Source organism: Astyanax mexicanus, chromosome 18, assembly GCF_023375975.1.
Source record: "Astyanax mexicanus isolate ESR-SI-001 chromosome 18, AstMex3_surface, whole genome shotgun sequence".
NCBI lineage: Eukaryota > Metazoa > Chordata > Actinopteri > Characiformes > Acestrorhamphidae > Astyanax > Astyanax mexicanus.
Window position 1 is genome coordinate 2,657,678 of NC_064425.1, and position 18,952 is coordinate 2,676,629.

The window sequence follows — 18,952 nt, forward strand, 5'->3', positions numbered from 1 at the left end:
GCAGGGCAGGAAGGAAGAGGCAAGTGGACTAGGCTGCTGTTTTTTACAGTTAATGTGTCAAAGTTTAGAACATGGGTATACTTTCACCTGAAAAGAATGGCATTATTATACTTTTATACTTACATCCTACTCCAGCTAGCACTGGCATAATGCCAAATGAAGCTCAACAGAGGATGGATGATGCAACAGATCAACAACCCAAAACATAGAAGTAAATCAACAACCGAACGACTTTAAAAGAAGAAAATAAATAAATACTCCTTCTGGAGAGTCCTGACCTGAGTCCTGATATCCCATAATATTATAGCTGAACTGAAACAGTTTAGTGAAGAGGAATGATCCAGAATTCCTCCTGACCGTTCTGCAGGTCTGATCTGCAGCTACAGGAAACCATTGGTTGAGGTTTTTGCTGGTAAAAGAGGATCAACCAGTTATTAAATCCAAAGATTCACATACTTTCCAACCCCCCTCACTGTGAATGTTAATATTTTGTGTTTAATAAAACCATGCAAACATATAATTGTTTGTTTGGAATTAGTGTAATCAGACTGTTTGTCTATTGTTGTGACATAGATGAAGATCAGAACACATTTAATGACCAATTTGTGCAGAAAACCAAGTAATCCCAAAGGTTTCACATACTTTTTCTTTGCAACTGTATGTTTTTTTATTTGAAAGGGTCAAATATTAAATTCTGTGTATTTGATGTACAGGACAGATTATTCTCTCTCACTATCGCGTTACTTGTGGACTGTAAATAAGTGTAGACATTGGCACTGAGTCATTTTGCATTTTATAATATCATTAATCTTCTGTTCAGGGTTCTACTGCCCTGTAGGATCCTCCCTGCCTCAGCCTTGTGATCCAGGATCCCACTGTAATCAGACTGGGCTTCAGGCTCCTGCAGGACTCTGTGCTTCAGGCTTCTTCTGCTCTAAAGGCACTAAAGATCCTTATGCTGCACCCTGTCCTCCAGGACACTACTGTCCCAGAGGCACGCCTGTACCTCTCCCCTGCCTGCCAGGCACACTGAGACGTAAGTCAACAGCCTTCACAAAAAAAAACTGCACATGAAACTCTTCATCAACCTCCATTCTCTGCAGCAGCTAGTAAAAGAAAAAGAATATTCAGAAAAACATCAACCCGTGAATTAGTATTCATGGCCCCGCCCACCTTGGCTCGGGACCGCCCACAGGCAGAGCTGAAGCCGGGCGGCGACGCCGTCTCGTCAGATAGGAGATAACTAACAGCGCTAGGAACAGCATGCAGTTCATTCCTGTGTTATTTGTGCGAATAACACATCAGTGTTTATAAACTTTACTCAGTAATTCAGAGCTAAGAAACAAATGGTTAGAATTTGTCTATGGAGGAACAACACCACCAGCCAAGTATAATACAGGTTTAAATAGGATCTCCGGTGGATTTGGTGTTTTACAGAGACTCTGAGACTAGGTCAGTGGCTGAACTGCACTTAGCAGTGCATTATTACACATGTTGTAAAGTAACATATGACATTGCAAAGACTGTTATTAGTGTAAAAATGTCTTTATCTTAACATTGCTGTCCATCATCATAAATTAAAGTCTGTAAATCCTTTTTTTTCCATTATTATGTTTTCCTTGGCCATTTATAAACCTTAATAGCTCTGTCTCACTCTACTCTCTATAATTCTGTGGTTTGGACTGATCGATATACCCTGTCTGGAACTGAACCACTTAGCCTCTGTTGGAGGATCCAGTCTGGAGGACTGTTTGGCGTGTCCCTCTGGATATTTCTGTGAGCTGAGAGGTCTGATACAGCCCAGCGGTCGGTGCTCTGAGGGGTATTACTGCCCAGGGGGGCAAAACTCCTCTCGGCCTGCAGAGCATAGATGTAGAGCTGGTCACTACTGTGAAGAGGTGAGATACTAATATATAATAACAAGCACTGGCAGTATATATAACTGTATATTTCTTGTATTAACATAAAAAAAATACGCTTAGGGGAGCATCAGTGATAGAGCATGTCCTGTGGGTAGTTACCAGCCCCTGGAAGGCCTGCAGAGATGTGAGGTTTGCCCTGCTGGATTCTTCTGCCCTGCAGAAGGTAAGCAGTGTCATTTAAACCCAGCATTATTATTATTATTAAAATTATTAAAATTATTTGATTTTGCTATTTATAGGTTTATGTTTGAGTAAAATGAACATTGTTGTTTTATTCTATAAACTACAGACAACATTTCTCCCAAATTCCAAATAAAAATATTCTCAATTAGAGCATTTTTTACAGAAAATGAGAAATGTCTGAAATAACAAAACATATGCAGAGATTTCAGACCTCAAATAATGCAAAGAAAACAAGTTCATATTCATAAAGTTTTAAGAGTTTAGAAATCAATATTTGGTGGAATAACCCTGGTGGTTTTTAATCACAGTTTTTTTCATGCATCTTGGCATCATGTTCTCCTCCACCAGTCTTACACACTGCTTTTGGATAACTTTATGCTGCTTTACTCCTGGTGCAAAAATTCAAGCAGTTCAGTTTGGTGGTTTAATGGATGGTGATCATCCATCTTCCTCTTGATTATATTCCAGAGGTTTTTAATTTGGTAAAATCAAAGAAACTCATTATATTTAAGTGATCTCTTATTTTTTCATGAAAACTGTGATTAAAAACCAGGGTTATTCCACCAAATATTGATTTCTGAACTCTTAAAACTTTATGAATATGAACTTGTTTTCTTTGCATTATTTGAGGTCTGAAGGCTCTGCAGCTTTTTTGTTATTTCAGCCATTTCTCATTTTCTGTAAATAAATGCTCTAAATGAGAATATTTTTATTTGGAATTTGGGAGAAATGTTGTCTGTAGTTTATAGAATAAAACAACAATGTTCATTTTACTCAAATATAAACCTATAAATAGCAAAATCAGAGAAACTGATTCAGAAACTGAAGTGCTCTCTTCATTTTTTTTTCAATATACTGTATATATTTAATGTGCATCAAAGAATAATACTAAAAAATCTTTTTTTTTTAGGTATGATAAACCCAGTTCCATGCAGACCTGGATTCTACTGTCCTGCAGGAGCAGCCAATCAGCAGCCCTGTCCTGCAGGAACCTACTCAAACCAATCCGGTTTAACTGAGTCGTCAGAGTGCACTCAGTGCAGCCCAGGCTCATATTGTTCTGGAACAGGTAGAGAATAGAGTCTGAATAGTAAAAGTTCTTTAAGAAAAACAGTTTCGTTTCTCAGTATAAACCTGTGTGAACCTACTCTTTGAGGATTTTACTTTATGAGATTTAGAATAGAATAAAATAAAATAAAATGGCATAGTTTTATTGTCGCTGAAGCATTTTTTTTTCTAGGACAGCTGCTTACATAAAAAATATATATTTTCCTAAAATTAGGCTTAATTAAATAAACAAAAAAAAAAACAGCAATACATATGTTAAAGTACAATATTTATTAAACAGAATGACAAAATAATCACAATTTCAGTACAGATATACTCAGTGAGTTATCTGAACAATCTGGCAAAAAACTTTGGTACACTTTAAAATAAGACTACCTTTATAAAGGGTTTATAAATGGTTTACAATTAGTTTATTAATTAGGTTGTAAATGCCTTAACAATCATTAATAATCAGTTATAACACATATATAGAAAGGGCAACAATATAGAAGGCTGTGGGTTCACTATTTGGCAAACAGCAGGTCATTGTTGCCCTTTCTACGTATGTGTTATAACTGATTATTAATGATTTTAAGGCATTTACAACCTAATTAGTAATAATAAATAGTAATAATACACTTACTGTAAACCATTTATAAAGGCAGTCTTATTTTAAAGTGGTACCAAAATACAGAATACAGTACAGAAATTGTAAAAATTATAGCAAAGAGCTTGAAGACCTGCTGCCAGTATTTTACTGTAATTTTACAAGGACATTTTTTTACAGTGTTAAAACAGTGAAATGCAGGTTAGTATCCTCTCTAAGGCAGCGGTTAAAAACTAACTTAAATATAATAAAAATAATAATAAAATGTAAGTTAGGAATATATATTAATACTGAATAAAATATAAAATGTGCAATAAATAATGTTATTTAAAGTGGTAAGTGCAAAGCGGGAGGGGTGTTCCCTGAGATTGTCCATTAAAATGGATAATTGTCTGTTACTGTATGTCTGGGTAGGGAACACCTCGCCGTCTGGTCCGTGCTCAGCCGGATTCCTGTGTTTTGGAGGAGCTTCTCTTCCGTCTCCTACAGGTAACGTGACGGGAACTCAGTGTCCTCCTGGATTCTACTGTCTCACTGGGAGCTTTACTGCGACTCCATGCCCTAAAGGCACTTTCAGGTACTAACAGGTGGATCACATAACACCTCACAATATTAATGCACACCCTGGTGATTTTTTTTTTTACGTAATTGTACTTTAAACATATTGAGAATTTATGTATTTAAAATATATTGAAAGTACATTAATATTAATGATGCTTTCATCAAATGTTTGAAAGTGAACTTTTAAAAGAGTACAATATAGTGTTTTTTTTTTCAAAAATAGACTACTATAAAGTACACTTTTAGTTTAATGTACTTTAATATACTTCTACAATACTTATTTCCAAATATACTTTTGTACATTTTTAGCAAAGTGTGTTAAATTACTACAACTAATTTAACAATTCTTAAGTAAATTTGTAAAATGCTACAAATTGCAGTACAGTATATTAAAATATATTTTTAAACCCAATGAAGTATATTACAAGAAGTGTGCTTCTTACAAAAGCCAGGAACAAGAAGCATATATATTTGTACTCTAATGTAAATATATCACATATATTTAACATCAATTCTTAGTACATTTCTAATATATTATACCTGGTGTATAATAAATAGTGATTTAAAATATGGGGTTTCATACATGAAGTAGTTTAAATGTTACTTAAATATATTTAAAATAGTTCTATTTTAGTACAGTTTGTCACGGATGACCCAGGCAGGGAGACGAGGAGGCGGACACAAGTGCAGGTAGGGATGAAACGAATAATTTAATAAATATATATATATATATATAAATATACAAACAGGGAGTAAATAAACAAAGAAACAAACAAAGCTAAGAACATAAACAAGGAATAAACAAGAAACTGGAAACTACCAAAATAACCAAGAAATAACCAAAACTAAACAGGGCAGGGATATATATATACAAGGAATATACTAGAAACAAAACACTAAGCAGAGGACTGGGAAACGAGGAAAATAAACAAGAAACTAGAAAACATACACAAGAGATAAACTGAGGTAAACACGGGCAATGACTAGGACTAAGAAACACGGAAGAACACGGAGAGACAAAACAACAGGGGAAGGTGCAAAGACTGACGGAGGACAAGGTGGCAGAGGAGGGCTATTTAACACACAAGGGAAGTGGAAACACCTGGGGCTAGGGGGCGGAGCTACAAATTGACACAGGTGGAAAAGTACTGGAACAGAACACAGGGGCACAGGTCACATGGAAAAGACACACAGAGACACGAGACAGGGCTAAGACCTGACACAGTTAAATACACTTAGCACAATTTAAGTATACTTTTGAACTATTTTCATACAATTAAAGTATAATAAGTACAAAAAAGGTTGTTCCATTTTATCACTCTTTAAATATACTGATTAATAATAATGTGGCTACAAGAAAACACTTTAGTGCACTATAACATAATGATGCTTATATAGTTATATATATATAGTTCTTAAATAGTATACTTTAATCTTCTTTTTTTCACTAGGGTATGTAGTCAGATATATAACAGATAATCTCATATGAGTTGTGTTATGTTTGCTGCAGTGTTCAGCAGGGACTGACAGAAGCAGCTCAGTGCCGGAAGTGTTCTCCCGGGTTCTATTGTTCAGAACCAGGACTGTCTTCTGTTAGTGGTCCCTGTTTACCAGGTGAGAACTTACTATTAATATATACAGCTCTGGAAAAAAATAAGATACCACTTAAAATAAAAAAAGTTTATTTGATTTTACGAAATTGAAAACCTCTGGAATATAATTAAGAGGAAGATGGATGATCACAAACCATCAAACCACCAAACTGAACTGCTTGAATTTTTGCACCAGGAGTAAAGCAGCATAAAGTTATCCAAAAGCAGTGTGTAAGACTGGTGGAGGAGAACATGATGCCAAGATGCATGAAAAAACTGTGATTAAAAACCAGGATTATTCCACCAAATATTGATTTCTGAACTCTTAAATCTTTATGAATATGAATTTGTTTGTTCTGAGACACTGAATTTTTTATTATTTTTTATTGGCTATAAGTCATAATCATCAACAGTAAAATAAGTAAATGCTTAAAATAGATCACTCAGTTTGTAAAATATCTATTTAATATATGAGTTTCACCTTTTTTAACTGAATTACTGAAATAAAGTAACTTTTCAACGCTATTCTATTTTATTTTTTTTAATGCACTAGTATATATAGAAAGCAAATTGAAATAATATTGTATAGTCCAGCACTATGCCTAGTCGCTGTGCTTTGTTATAACACAGTCTGTAATTATATCCTTGTTTGTTTCTGCAAGGCTTTTTCTGCACTGAGGGATCCTCCACTGCAGCTCCTGTCTCTGCTCTATTTGGCGACGTGTGTCCTCCTGGGCACTACTGTGAAACTGGCAGCGCTGTGCCCACCTCTTGCCCAGTGGGCACACACCGGTCTGAGAGTGGTGGAAAGAGCGTGGAGGCCTGCATGTCTTGCCCTGAAGGTAATACATGATAATAACTCTAAATGCTGGACTGGAGCCGGGAGTCTGCTCTGTGTAAAAGTCATCTGCATTCTGCCCTGTACCTCAGGAGGTCAAAAACACCACTGATTTTACCATTGTTCTGCAGCTCCAGATCCGTATAAAAAATTAACTTAAAAAAAGTTTCGCAACTTTCTGCACTTGCATTTTTAAATAAATTTAATTTCAGATAAATTTAAGTAACTTCAACCTTTGCTGAATCAATCCTTTCTTTTAGTAAACTTTACTTCATTTATTTTTACTGAATCAATCCTTTCTTTTAGTAAACTTTACTTCATTTATTTTTACTGAATCAATCCTTTCTTTTATTAAACTTTACTTCATTTATTTTTGCTGAATCAATCCTTTCTTTTAGTAACTTTACTTCATTTATTTTTACTGAATCAATCCTTTCTTTTACTAAACTTTACTTCATTTATTTTTACTGAATCAATCCTTTCTTTTAGTAAACTTTACTTCATTTATTTTTACTGAATCAATCCTTTCTTTTAGTAAACTTTACTTCATTTATTTTTACTGAATCAATCCTTTCTTTTAGTAAACTTTACTTCATTTATTTTTACTGAATCAATCCTTTCTTTTAGTAAACTTTACTTCATTTATTTTTACTGAATCAATCCTTTCTTTTAGTAAACTTTACTTCATTTATTTTACTGAATCAATCCTTTCTTTTAGTAAACTTTACTTCATTTATTTTTACTGAATCAATCCTTTCTTTTAGTAAACTTTACTTCATTTATTTTTACTGAATCAATCCTTTCTTTTATTAAACTTTACTTCATTTATTTTTGCTGAATCAATACTTTCTTTTAGTAAACTTTACTTCATTTATTTTTACTGAATCAATCCTTTCTTTTAGTAAACTTTACTTCATTTATTTTTACTGAATCAATCCTTTCTTTTAGTAAACTTTACTTCATTTATTTTTACTGAATCAATCCTTTCTTTTATTAAACTTTACTTCATTTATTTTTGCTGAATCAATACTTTCTTTTAGTAAACTTTACTTCATTTATTTTTACTGAATCAATCCTTTCTTTTAGTAAACTTTACTTCATTTATTTTTACTGAATCAATCCTTTCTTTTAGTAAACTTTACTTCATTTATTTTTACTGAATCAATCCTTTCTTTTAGTAAACTTTACTTCATTTATTTTTACTGAATCAATCCTTTCTTTTAGTAAACTTTACTTCATTTATTTTTACTGAATCAATTCTTTCTTTTAGTAAACTTTACTTCATTTATTTTTACTGAATCAATCCTTTCTTTTAGTAAACTTTACTTCATTTATTTTTACTGAATCAATCCTTTCTTTTAGTAAACTTTACTTCATTTATTTTTACTGAATCAATCCTTTCTTTTAGTAAACTTTACTTCATTTATTTTTACTGAATCAATCCTTTCTTTTAGTAAACTTTACTTCATTTATTTTACTGAATCAATCCTTTCTTTTAGTAAACTTTACTTCATTTATTTTTACTGAATCAATCCTTTATTTTAGTAAACTTTATTTCATTTATTTTTACTGAATCAATCCTTTCTTTTAGTAAACTTTACTTCATTTATTTTTACTGAATCAATCCTTTATTTTAGTAAACTTTACTTCATTTCTGCATACAATATTACCTAATTAAAATTATTTAATTTATAAAATATTATTCTATATAATTTTAGTTAAAACACACATTCAAATATTTACATAATCTCTAAGATTTATTTTATAAACAGACCAAGTCTCACTGTCTCAACACATTGATGGCATGCATTATACTAAAAAGAATGTATTACATGCCATCCATGTGTTGAGAAAGTGTAATATGTGGGTTTTAACTAAAAATATTAAAATTTCAGGAATTATAATATACTATGTATCATAATTTGTGTGAGTAATATTGTATAAATTAAGTAATTGTAATTAGGTAATTGTTGAAGAATTTGATTGAGCAAAAATAAATAAAGTAGCTTTAATTAAGTTTACTAAAAGAAAGGATTGACTGAAGTTCAGTTCACTTATTTACTCTGTGTAACATTTAAGTCTTGATTTTTTAAGTTGAAGTTACTTAAATTTATCTGAAATTAAATTTACCTAAAAAAAAAAGCAAATTCATAAAGTTGCCAAACTTTTTCTAAAAGTAAATTTTACTCATCATTATTTTCAGTGTAAAGCTCAGCCTCTGCTTTTATAAGTCTCTGTATTTCTTCCACAGGGCTGTTCCAGGATCAGTCAGGCCAAAGGGATTGTAAAGCCTGTCTCCCTGGATTCCACTGCCTGTCCTCTGCTCAGCAGACTAACAGGGGCGGTGCTCCACTCATCTGTCCGAAGGGTTATTACTGTCCTAATGAAACACTGGGCAGACCCGTCCCCTGCCCCAAAGGCACCTACAGTGATAATCAGGGCCTTACATCAGCAGGTGATACATTATTTAACTTACAAAAAAATGTTTAATGCATTTAAATGTTGAATGGACTGTTAATCAGGAAGTACAATAAATAAGTATAACAGTATACAGTAAACAGTATAGTAACTAGTAAATAGTAGTAAGGAACAGGGGTGTCACCATGTTTTACATTGGCTGGCGAGGCCTGTAAAGCTAAGCTAAGTTAAGTAAACAAATCTGTAATTCTTAAAAAAAGAACAATTCAGGGATGTTAATCTACACAGATTTCTCTCGTGAAAACTGTTTATTTGGGTGAGTAAAGCTCTTTCATTTATTTACAGTAAGCTCAGATTTACAGATTTTTTACGAAAGCTGAGGCATTAATATTAGCAGCTATCCAGGGCAGTTCGATATACTCACCTCTGAACAGCAAAAGAGCTAGTACTTAGCTTGGTTAGCGGGTAATGCTAATGCTGCTCCAGCAGTGCTATCTGGGGTTAGGCGCAGGGTACAGGCCGATAACACTCACCTCTGGATGGCCATAGAGCTAGCGCATCGTATTGCATAGTTAGTGGCTAATGCTAACATTGCTCCTCAAGTCTCAGTGCTGGAGAACTTAACTGAAACTCAAAACATGGTGACACCCCTGTTCCTTACTAGTGTCGCTTAAAATGCGCCTAATAATGCAGTGTGCCTTATAGTGTGAAAAATACAGTATATGTTATGTGGTTATGAGAGTTAGAAATGGATCTGTGAACACATACATGCCTTTCTACTGCATTTAAAACTAATCATATATTAATTCCACTGTATTTATTGTTGGGTTTAGATGAGTGCCTAGTCTGTCCCCTGGGTTATTTCTGTGGTTCTGACGGACTGGTCCAGCCCTCTGGACCCTGTGCTTCTGGATTCCTGTGCTTTATTCGTGCAACAGTCCCAAACCCCACCGACAACCAAACAGGATCTCTGTGTCCAGCAGGGGCTTTCTGTCAGCTGGGAATCAGAAATGGTACAATCCAAACTGTTTGTTCCCTGGTGGTAAAAAATATATACTTAATTGTAATTAAAACATATTAAAGTAAATTAATATTATGCTTTTATCAAATGTTTGAAAGTAAACTTTAATCATAATTATTAAAAAGTACACTATAATGTATTTTAAAAAATATACTACTATGAAGTACACTTTTAGTTTAATGTAGTTCAATATACTTCTAAAATACTTATTTCCAAATATACTTTTGTACATTTTTAGCAAAGTGTGTTAAAAAACAACTGTTACAGTAGTTCACTTAAAGTACAGTGTATCATGTAACTTTTTAGAAAGTATTCAATTACTACTTAAAAAAAAGTACATTTGTAACACGGTAAATATTAGTGTTAGTAGCACAGTAAATTAAAATATATTTTTTTACTCAATAAAGTATATTACTAGAAGTATGCTACTTCTAAAACAGGAAAAAAGACAGGAACAGGAAGCATGTATATTTGTACTCTAATGAAAATAGATTATATATATATTTAACATCAATTCTTAGTACATTTCTAATCTAATATACCCGGTGTATAATAGTGATACATTTGTAATACTCATTAAATGTATTATTATAATTTTACTGTAAGTGTATTTAAAATATGAGGCTACATACATCAAGTAGTTTATGTATGTTTAAATGTTACTTAAGTATATTTAAAATAGTTCCATTTTACTACAGTTATTTAAGTAAGACTTTTGTGTACAATAATAATACAAAACAAAAAGTTGTTCCATTTTATCACTCTTTAAATATACTGATTAATAATAATGTGGCTACAAGAACACTTTAGTTTTAGTGCACTATAACATAATAATGCTTAGTATACTTTAATCCATTCTTTTCACGAGGGTTCTTCAGAATAATACAGTATATTACATTTATACAGTAATGTTATTGTAAAACACTTTTAAAAAATATATATAAAATATTATATAACATAAACATAAAGTAAAATTATTTAATGTATGTGTTTTATAGGAGACTGTTCTCCAGGATATTTCTGTGACTGGGGTTCCAGCAGTCCAGAGCAGAGACTCTGTCCCTCAGGGTTCTTCTGCCCGGCAGGAATAGATAAACCCGTAGCCTGTGGGCCGGGAACGTTCAGCTCAGTGATGGGAAACAGTGAAAGAGACAACTGTGATCCATGCCCTTCAGGCTTCTACTGTCAGGGTGGGTCAGTTATATATTTATATATATTTATTAAGGGTGTCACGATTCTCTAAATCCTCGATTCGATTTTATTTCCGATTTTAGGGTCAAGATTCGATTCTCGATTTCCTTTTTTCTTTTTTTTTTACAGCAGAGAGGCCTATGCCAGTTTTAGATTAGTTTACAATTTCTTTACAATATCTTACTTTAAAAGGTGGGCTTGATATAAATGATGCAAAGTGATGCAAGTGATCTGTAATACACCACATTAGGCACTAATGGTCAAATTTAAATAATTTAATTAAGATATATATGTAATACCATCTAGTGGATTTTTTTTTGGTAGCAGCAGTGTGCACTATTAAAACAGCAATGTGCAACATAACAAAATAAATAATAAACAAATACAGGAAGAGTCATGTACAAAATAATAGAACAATTAGAGCCTTAACAAACTGAACTCTATCCTACTATAACAGTTAAACATGAAAAATAAGACTTTAAGACTTTTTTGGTCCCTGAGAATGACTAGTTTTTTTCTTTAATAAAGATATATTATTAACTTTATCTGAGAGAAAGATGCTCCTTAAGCTACCAAAACTATTAACATATTTGAGGCTAGACAAAACAGCTGTTATTTTTATATTTTAAAGTTTTTCTTTAAGAAGATGAGAATGTCAACATTCTCTGGAGAAGGAGCTGCTCTTTGAGCTACAGTGTGCTGCGCAATTTGCGGGAGGGATCTTCAATCCTCTTTTTGACTTCGATGCTCGAGACCATGACATAATTTCGCTCGATTTCGATGAAATATCGAAATCGTGACACCCCTAATATATATATATATATGCCTATTTGCAGTAAGGAAGATCTTTTTTTTTGTATTTTTGTTTTGTTGTATTAAACCTGTGCTTTATATTTAGGTGATGGCGTGGTGGAACCTGTTATTTGCCCAAAAGGTTTTTACTGCCCTCAGGGCACAGTACTAGATACAGACTTCCCCTGCCCTCAAGGAACAGTGGGGCTTCACCCTGGAGCCACTAGTGAAGAGAACTGCTCACCATGCCCGTCAGGTTGCTCTGATAACACAAATATATTATACAGCTCTGAAAAAAATTAAGAGACCACTTTTATAGGTTTATGTTTGAGTAAAATGAACATTGTTGTTTTATTCTATAAACTACACACAACCTTTCTTCCAAATTCCAAATAAAAATATTCTCATTTAAAGCATTTATTTGCAGAAAAACTAAAAAACTAACAAAAAAGATGCAGAGCTTTCAGACCTCATAATAATGCAAAGAAAACAAGTTCATATTCATAAAGTTTTAGAAGTTCAGAAATCAATATTTGGTGGAATAACCCTGATTTTTAATCATAGTTTTTTTCATGCATCTTGGCATCATGTTCTCCTCCACCAGTCTTACACACTGCTTTTGGATAACTTTATGCTGCTTTACTCCTGGTGTAAAAAATCTAGCAGTTCAGTTTGGTGGTTTGATGGCTTGTGATCATCCATCTTCCTCTTGATTATATTACAGAGGTTTTCAATTTGATAAAATCAAAGAAACTCATTATTTTTAAGTGCTCTCTTATTTTTTCCAGAGCAGTGACGGGTCAAAGGACTAAGATATAAAAAATGTTTCCAAATGCGTAACTAGTTCTCTTTATATGTAGGCATGTTCTGTGCACTTCCTGGTCTTTCTGAGCCTACTGGGCACTGCCAGGATGGGTACCATTGCCCATCAGGAGCCATCAGCCCCAATGCCACAGGGCATCAGGTAGACCTGACATGCGTTATGTATGTAATATGTATTTTAGCAAGCATGTGTAGATCAATGTGACAAAATAAAACATTATTTGTTGTTAAAACCTCTAATGAAATTGAACTAATTCCATGTTTTTAGCCAATAAAAGTGCTCTTAGCATTTTCTATACATATTCCAGGGATTTTTATGTGCCCAGTTTAGCCCAGATGGACAAACCAGAATTGGTTTAGACTCACTTTGTATTTCCATGAATTGCAGATGGAATCAGCTGGTAATAACATGTGCCCTCCTGGTCATTACTGCCCCGTTGGCACTGGCTACCCTCTCCCTTGCCCCCCTGGCACACTGTCCAGCTCCCCAGGGCTGAGTGCGGTGGAGCAGTGCCAGCCCTGCCCGCCGGGGCACTTCTGTGAGCAGCCTGCGATGTCCAGCCCCTCTGATGCACTTCTGTGTGATGCTGGGTAATAATAACATCTATTCCAGGAGCTGTGGGTGAACGTCTGACCAAAATACTCCCACATCTATCCATCCGTCCATTCCAGTCTGAGTTAGTGATGCACTCTTCTGCTACTAATGGATTTTAGTGCACACGCTTTTGTCCTCCATCTAATTTGCTTCCATACAAAACCTTGTTTTAAAAAAGATTAATAACATAAAACATGCTGGCATGACACCAGCATCAATCCCTAATAAAAAGAAATGGTGAGTAGTGGGTACTAATGCAGACATTTTATCTTTTTACTCTAAAATATCCAAAAACGCTACTCATTTATGAAGTGTTTCAGTTTGAGTTTCAGCACTGTTCCAGCACTTTGGACACAATCACATCCTACCGCTTCTAAAAACTGCAGAATCATCACTTTTTGATGAGGGTCCGTGATTAATGGTGTAAAACATTAATAATCTCTCCTCTAAAGTTTCTTTTTTTACTAATTTAGTGCATTATTTCTCAATTTTCAGTCAAAAACCTGCGCTTTAATGTATAACTCCAGTGTCCGTCAGTGTGTGAGTTTCACTGGTGTGTATACATGAGGCCAGCACATGATATGAACGCATGAGCTTTAAATCATTGATTCACTTAATGAGTCGACTCAACCCAAAGCCTCTAAACACCATATATATATGGTATATATATACATATATATATATATATATATATATATATCCTCTTGAGACCCTGTGTCCTTGTATGTGGAAATTACATTTCTGCTTTTCTGCACCATGATACTCAATTGGCCTCATATGGAGGCACTGCCTATGTCATCTAGTGGCCACATGACAACATTACACTCAATTGATTGAAAAGAAGCAGACAGGAATCCCAGTCAAAGGTTTCTACAGCCAGTCCAGATTGATACATAGGACAGGTAAAAAAATATTTTAATTTTATGTTGGAAATTAGTTTATTTACCTACTGTAGAAAGTTTTATTTCTTTGACTAACTGGTTCCTTCTAATCCCAAATGTAAAAATAAAATACTGTCCCCATTTGAGGACATTGTTTATTACAAATATAACATAATCTACGAAGACCAAGTTTAGTTATCATATTTTTTACGTACTGCTAATAGTAAATAGTTAAAAAGCTAGAAGAAACTGCAAACCAGTAAAATGCAGCCCAAGCAACAGTCCGGGACTCCTTTGTCATCTGTAGTTTGACTTCTTCTGGTCTTTTCAGGTACGTGTGCCTTGGAGGCAGTCGCAGTGCTCGCCCAATAGATGGACTGGAGGGATATCTTTGTCCTAGTGGGCACAGTTGCCCCATTGGTTCCCCAGTGGAGGTGCCATGTGAGCCTGGAACCTATAGCAGCGCTCCTGGAGCCTCCCACTGTCTGTTCTGCCCAGCTGGTACCATGTGCCCGTCGGCAGCCACTCAGGAGCCGGCACCCTGCCCTAAAGGTGCGTTTTTCATTGGTTTGGTTCTGTATTGGATTTTCTTTATGTACCACTCTTATCTAGATTTAGTTAGTTAGTTAAGCTATTTGGTTATCAGCAAATAAGCAACATAATAACCAAGAGCATTACAAAATATATAAATTATTATGTTTTTTTTTTGTTCTGCCACTTTTCCTTTTCCTATTTTCATTTTTATTACAGATTTGCAGTTTTTAGATCATATCATCATGGCTAAGCTTGTTGCAGACATGCACAGATACAGTAAATACAGGTTTATTGAAAAAAGGGACAATACAAGGGTAGTCAGAAAGAGCAGGGTCAATACCAATGAACAGCAGCAAGAGAGAGAAAACATACCATACACAAAATTAACACTTTAGGGGGGCATACACAGGCATAGCAATATCAGAGACCAATCAAAAACCTTCTAAAAAAAGCTGAATATTTAAATATAATAGTAGTATTCCTGATGCAGATGATTAAAGTATACTTTTTTTTTCTTATACTTGCATTTTTACCTACTTGTATTTCAGTATACGTTGAAAAGGTATGCTTTATTTAAATGTGCTGCTTTTGTACTGGTGATGTACATAATAGAAATTATGATAATACTACACTATAACACGTGTCATAGGAGATCTTATGTCTACAATAAAATTGCATTTCAGTGAAATTTGTTAGCAAATAATACATGTTTGGTTGCTCATACAAATTAAAACTGAACCTTTTATGTGTTAAAACTCTACTTTAAAACTTTATTTTAACTTTAACAGCTTATTCTTGCAATGAGATATCTTGATTTTGTTTTTTTGAATGTGATGTTAAATATGCTTTAATCACACTTTTAATATATCACACAAGCATACTTAAATTGTATTAAAGAGTAGTCTAAAATACAAGCTAGGTCAGAAACAGAAAACAAGCAATAAACTGGACAATGCAAAAAGAATAATCGGTAAACCAGAAACAGTACAAAACACACAAAAAAAAACATTAAACAGTGAGAAATGTGTTGTAGAAGAGCTGGGAAATCTAGGTTCAGTGCTCAGAAACATAGAGAGCAAACTGACGGGTATTTATACTGATAGACCAGGTGAAAACAATCAATAGCTAGGCGAACCAGAGCGCTGTGCTGTCATGGGATCCAATGAGTCATTGTAGTCCTGAGTGAGAGAAAGCTGGGAAATGAAGTCTATAAAGTGAAACAGTTTACTCACTATTTGTGGTCTCGTTTATTCCCTATCAGGTTATTTCTGCCCTGCTGGCACTGCTACAGCTGTGCCATGCCCTGTGGGCACTCTCGGCCAGGTTAACAGGGCTCAGTCTGAGTCTGCCTGCACTCCCTGCCCCACTGGTCTGTTCTGCAGCCTTCCTGGTGCCTCTCAGCCACAAGGTATGATGACATACATATAATAAACATAAATCATAAACATATTTTTTTGTCATATAGCCATATACTGTAGCTTTCCTGAGGATTGCTGTGGATTACTGTAGATTACTGGATTACAGTGCAAAAGCTGCCCCAGTGCTGATAATTCCATATGTTCAGAACTGTCAGTAGTTGTTTTTTTTAATGTATATGAATTTTGGAATCAAATATCATACAATACCATAATGTCTCCTTGTATTCTTATATGTTTTACTACGTTTTCCAGACACTAAGCCATTCTGTAGCATAGAATAAAGAGGAATATATATATATATATATATATATATATATATATATATATATATATATATATATATATATATATATATATATATATTGAAAATTCACTTAATTAAATGCTCACTGAAGTGAAAGTTCTTGTGGTTTTTCATTCTCTGTTGTGGAAAACTAAAACAACAGGATGTTCTCAGCTTGTTAGTGCTGGTAATGGGTCAAACTGATCTTTTTAAAACAGTGGGAGAATGGAGATTACATTATTGATGGATTGAAGAAGTCCACAAACCTTTCAACCAAACATGTTGTTATAGAGAGAAGTGTAGAATATTCCAGGTCTTTTCTTTGGACAGGAATAAATGATACATAAGGATATTTTTGATTTTTTACATTACATTACATTACATTACATTTGGCAGACGCTTTTGTCCAAAGCGACTTACAATAGTCAAGTACAATGTAAAATAAGTTTAAAGGTAAAACATCTTTGGATAGGGATAAAAGGAGGACAAAGGGGAATAATAGGATAGAGGAGTGAAGGAGGGGAAGAAGGAAATGAGGTTAGAAGTAGTTAGTGTGTTAGAGGTGTTAGGAGAGTAAGTGCTCTTTGAAGAGCTCTGTCTTCAGGAGTTTATTAAAGATAGTGAGAGATTCTCCTGATCTGGTAGTAGAAGGTAGTTTGTTCCACCATTGGGGAACTCTGTATGAGAACAGTCTGGATTGCTTTGTGTGAATGTTTGTTTGGCAAAGCGAGGCGACGTTCATTGGAGGAGCGCAGCGGCCGGGAGGTAGCGTAAGCCTTCAGGAGTGAGTGCAGGTAGGAAGGAGCCTGTTCTGTCATCACCTTGTAGGCGATTGTAAGAGCTTTGAATTTGATCAACTGGTAGCCAATGGAGCTCAATGAGCAGCGGGGTGACATGTGCCCGTTTTGGCTGGTTGAAGACCAGACGTGTTGCTGCGTTCTGGATCATCTGGAGTGGTTTTACTACGCAGGCCGGGAGGCCAGTTAGCAGGACATTGCAGTAGTCGAGGCGTGAGATGACGACCACTTGCACCAGGAGTTGGGTGGCCTGTTGCGTCAAGAACGGTCTAATTTTTCGGATGTTATAGAGCGCAAAGCGGCAGGACCGAGCAACTGAGGCCACATGGTGCGTGAAGGAGAGTTGGTCATCAACCAGAACACCCAGGTTCCTAGCAACCTTTGTCGGTGAGAGAGAGAGAGAGTCGGTACTTATAGAGAAGTTGTGTTGAAAAGATGGTTTTGCTGGTATAACCAGAAGTTCAGTCTTTGAGAGATTTAATTGAAGGTGATGCTCCTTCATCCATGAGGATATGTCAGAGAGACACTGCGATATCCGTGCAGAGATTGAGTGATCTTCAGGTGAGAACGACAGGTATAGCTGGGTGTCATCCGCAAAGCAATGGTAGGAAAATCCGTGTGAGCGGATAACCTGACCAAGAGAGGTGGTGTATATGGAGAAGAGAAGGGGTCCCAGTACCGAACCTTGGGGAACCCCAGTGGATAAGGAGCGGGCTGAGGACAGCTGTCCTTGCCACGACACCTTGAACGAGCGCCCAGTGAGGTACGACATGACAGTGAACCATGACAGCACATTGTCTGCGATCCCCATGTTTGAGAGTATAGTTAGGAGGAAGTCATGGTTGACTGTGTCAAATGCGGCCGAGAGGTCCAGCAGAATGAGCACTGAGGACTGACCTGCAGCTCTGGCAGTTTTCAACGCTTCAGTCACAGACAACAGAGCCGTCTCGGTAGAGTGTCCTTTTTTGAACCCAGATTGGTTCTGGTCCAGAAGGTCATTCTGGGAGAGGAAGCCAGAGACCTGATTTAGAACTGCTCTTTCTAGTGTTTTAGAGAGAAAGGATAGCAGTGAGACCGGTCTGTAGTTGTCAACCTGGGCGGGGTTGAGAGAAGGCTTTTTAAGCAGTGGTGTCACATGTGCTTGTTTGAAAGCAGTGGGGAATACACCAGAAGTTAAAGAGGCATTGATCGTGTGAGTGATAGCCGGAATGATTGCAGGTGCGATAGTTTGCAATAGGTTTGAAGGAATTGGGTCAAGCGGACACGTAGTAGGACGGCTACGTGTTAGGAGAGCCAGTGTCTCGTTCTCAGTGAGAGGAGTGAACGAGGAGAAAGCAACGCCTTTGGTGGATGGACACCGGGCTGCAGAGCATGTAGTAGGACGGCTACATTGTGCATCAGTAAACTGGTTGCTGATGGCCGCCACTTTGCCAGTAAAGAATGAGGCAAG

The 18,952-nt window shown here is 35.4% G+C and overlaps 1 protein-coding gene across 3 annotated transcripts in view; it reads left to right on the forward strand.

Moving 5' to 3' along the window:
- Positions 1 to 18,952, forward strand: part of si:ch211-286b4.4 (zonadhesin) — a 99,348-nt gene that overhangs the window by 20,294 nt on the left and 60,102 nt on the right. For all 3 annotated transcript variants that reach the window (XM_049467184.1, XM_049467185.1, XM_049467186.1), the window contains 15 exons: positions 821 to 1,036; positions 1,720 to 1,898; positions 1,983 to 2,085; positions 3,016 to 3,174; positions 4,174 to 4,336; positions 5,831 to 5,934; positions 6,575 to 6,754; positions 9,002 to 9,205; positions 10,002 to 10,181; positions 11,188 to 11,379; positions 12,279 to 12,428; positions 13,033 to 13,136; positions 13,383 to 13,585; positions 14,802 to 15,022; positions 16,266 to 16,412. In XM_049467184.1, the coding sequence (XP_049323141.1) occupies positions 821 to 1,036; positions 1,720 to 1,898; positions 1,983 to 2,085; positions 3,016 to 3,174; positions 4,174 to 4,336; positions 5,831 to 5,934; positions 6,575 to 6,754; positions 9,002 to 9,205; positions 10,002 to 10,181; positions 11,188 to 11,379; positions 12,279 to 12,428; positions 13,033 to 13,136; positions 13,383 to 13,585; positions 14,802 to 15,022; positions 16,266 to 16,412 (2,505 nt within the window). The remainder of the gene's footprint in view (positions 1 to 820; positions 1,037 to 1,719; positions 1,899 to 1,982; positions 2,086 to 3,015; positions 3,175 to 4,173; positions 4,337 to 5,830; positions 5,935 to 6,574; positions 6,755 to 9,001; positions 9,206 to 10,001; positions 10,182 to 11,187; positions 11,380 to 12,278; positions 12,429 to 13,032; positions 13,137 to 13,382; positions 13,586 to 14,801; positions 15,023 to 16,265; positions 16,413 to 18,952) is intronic.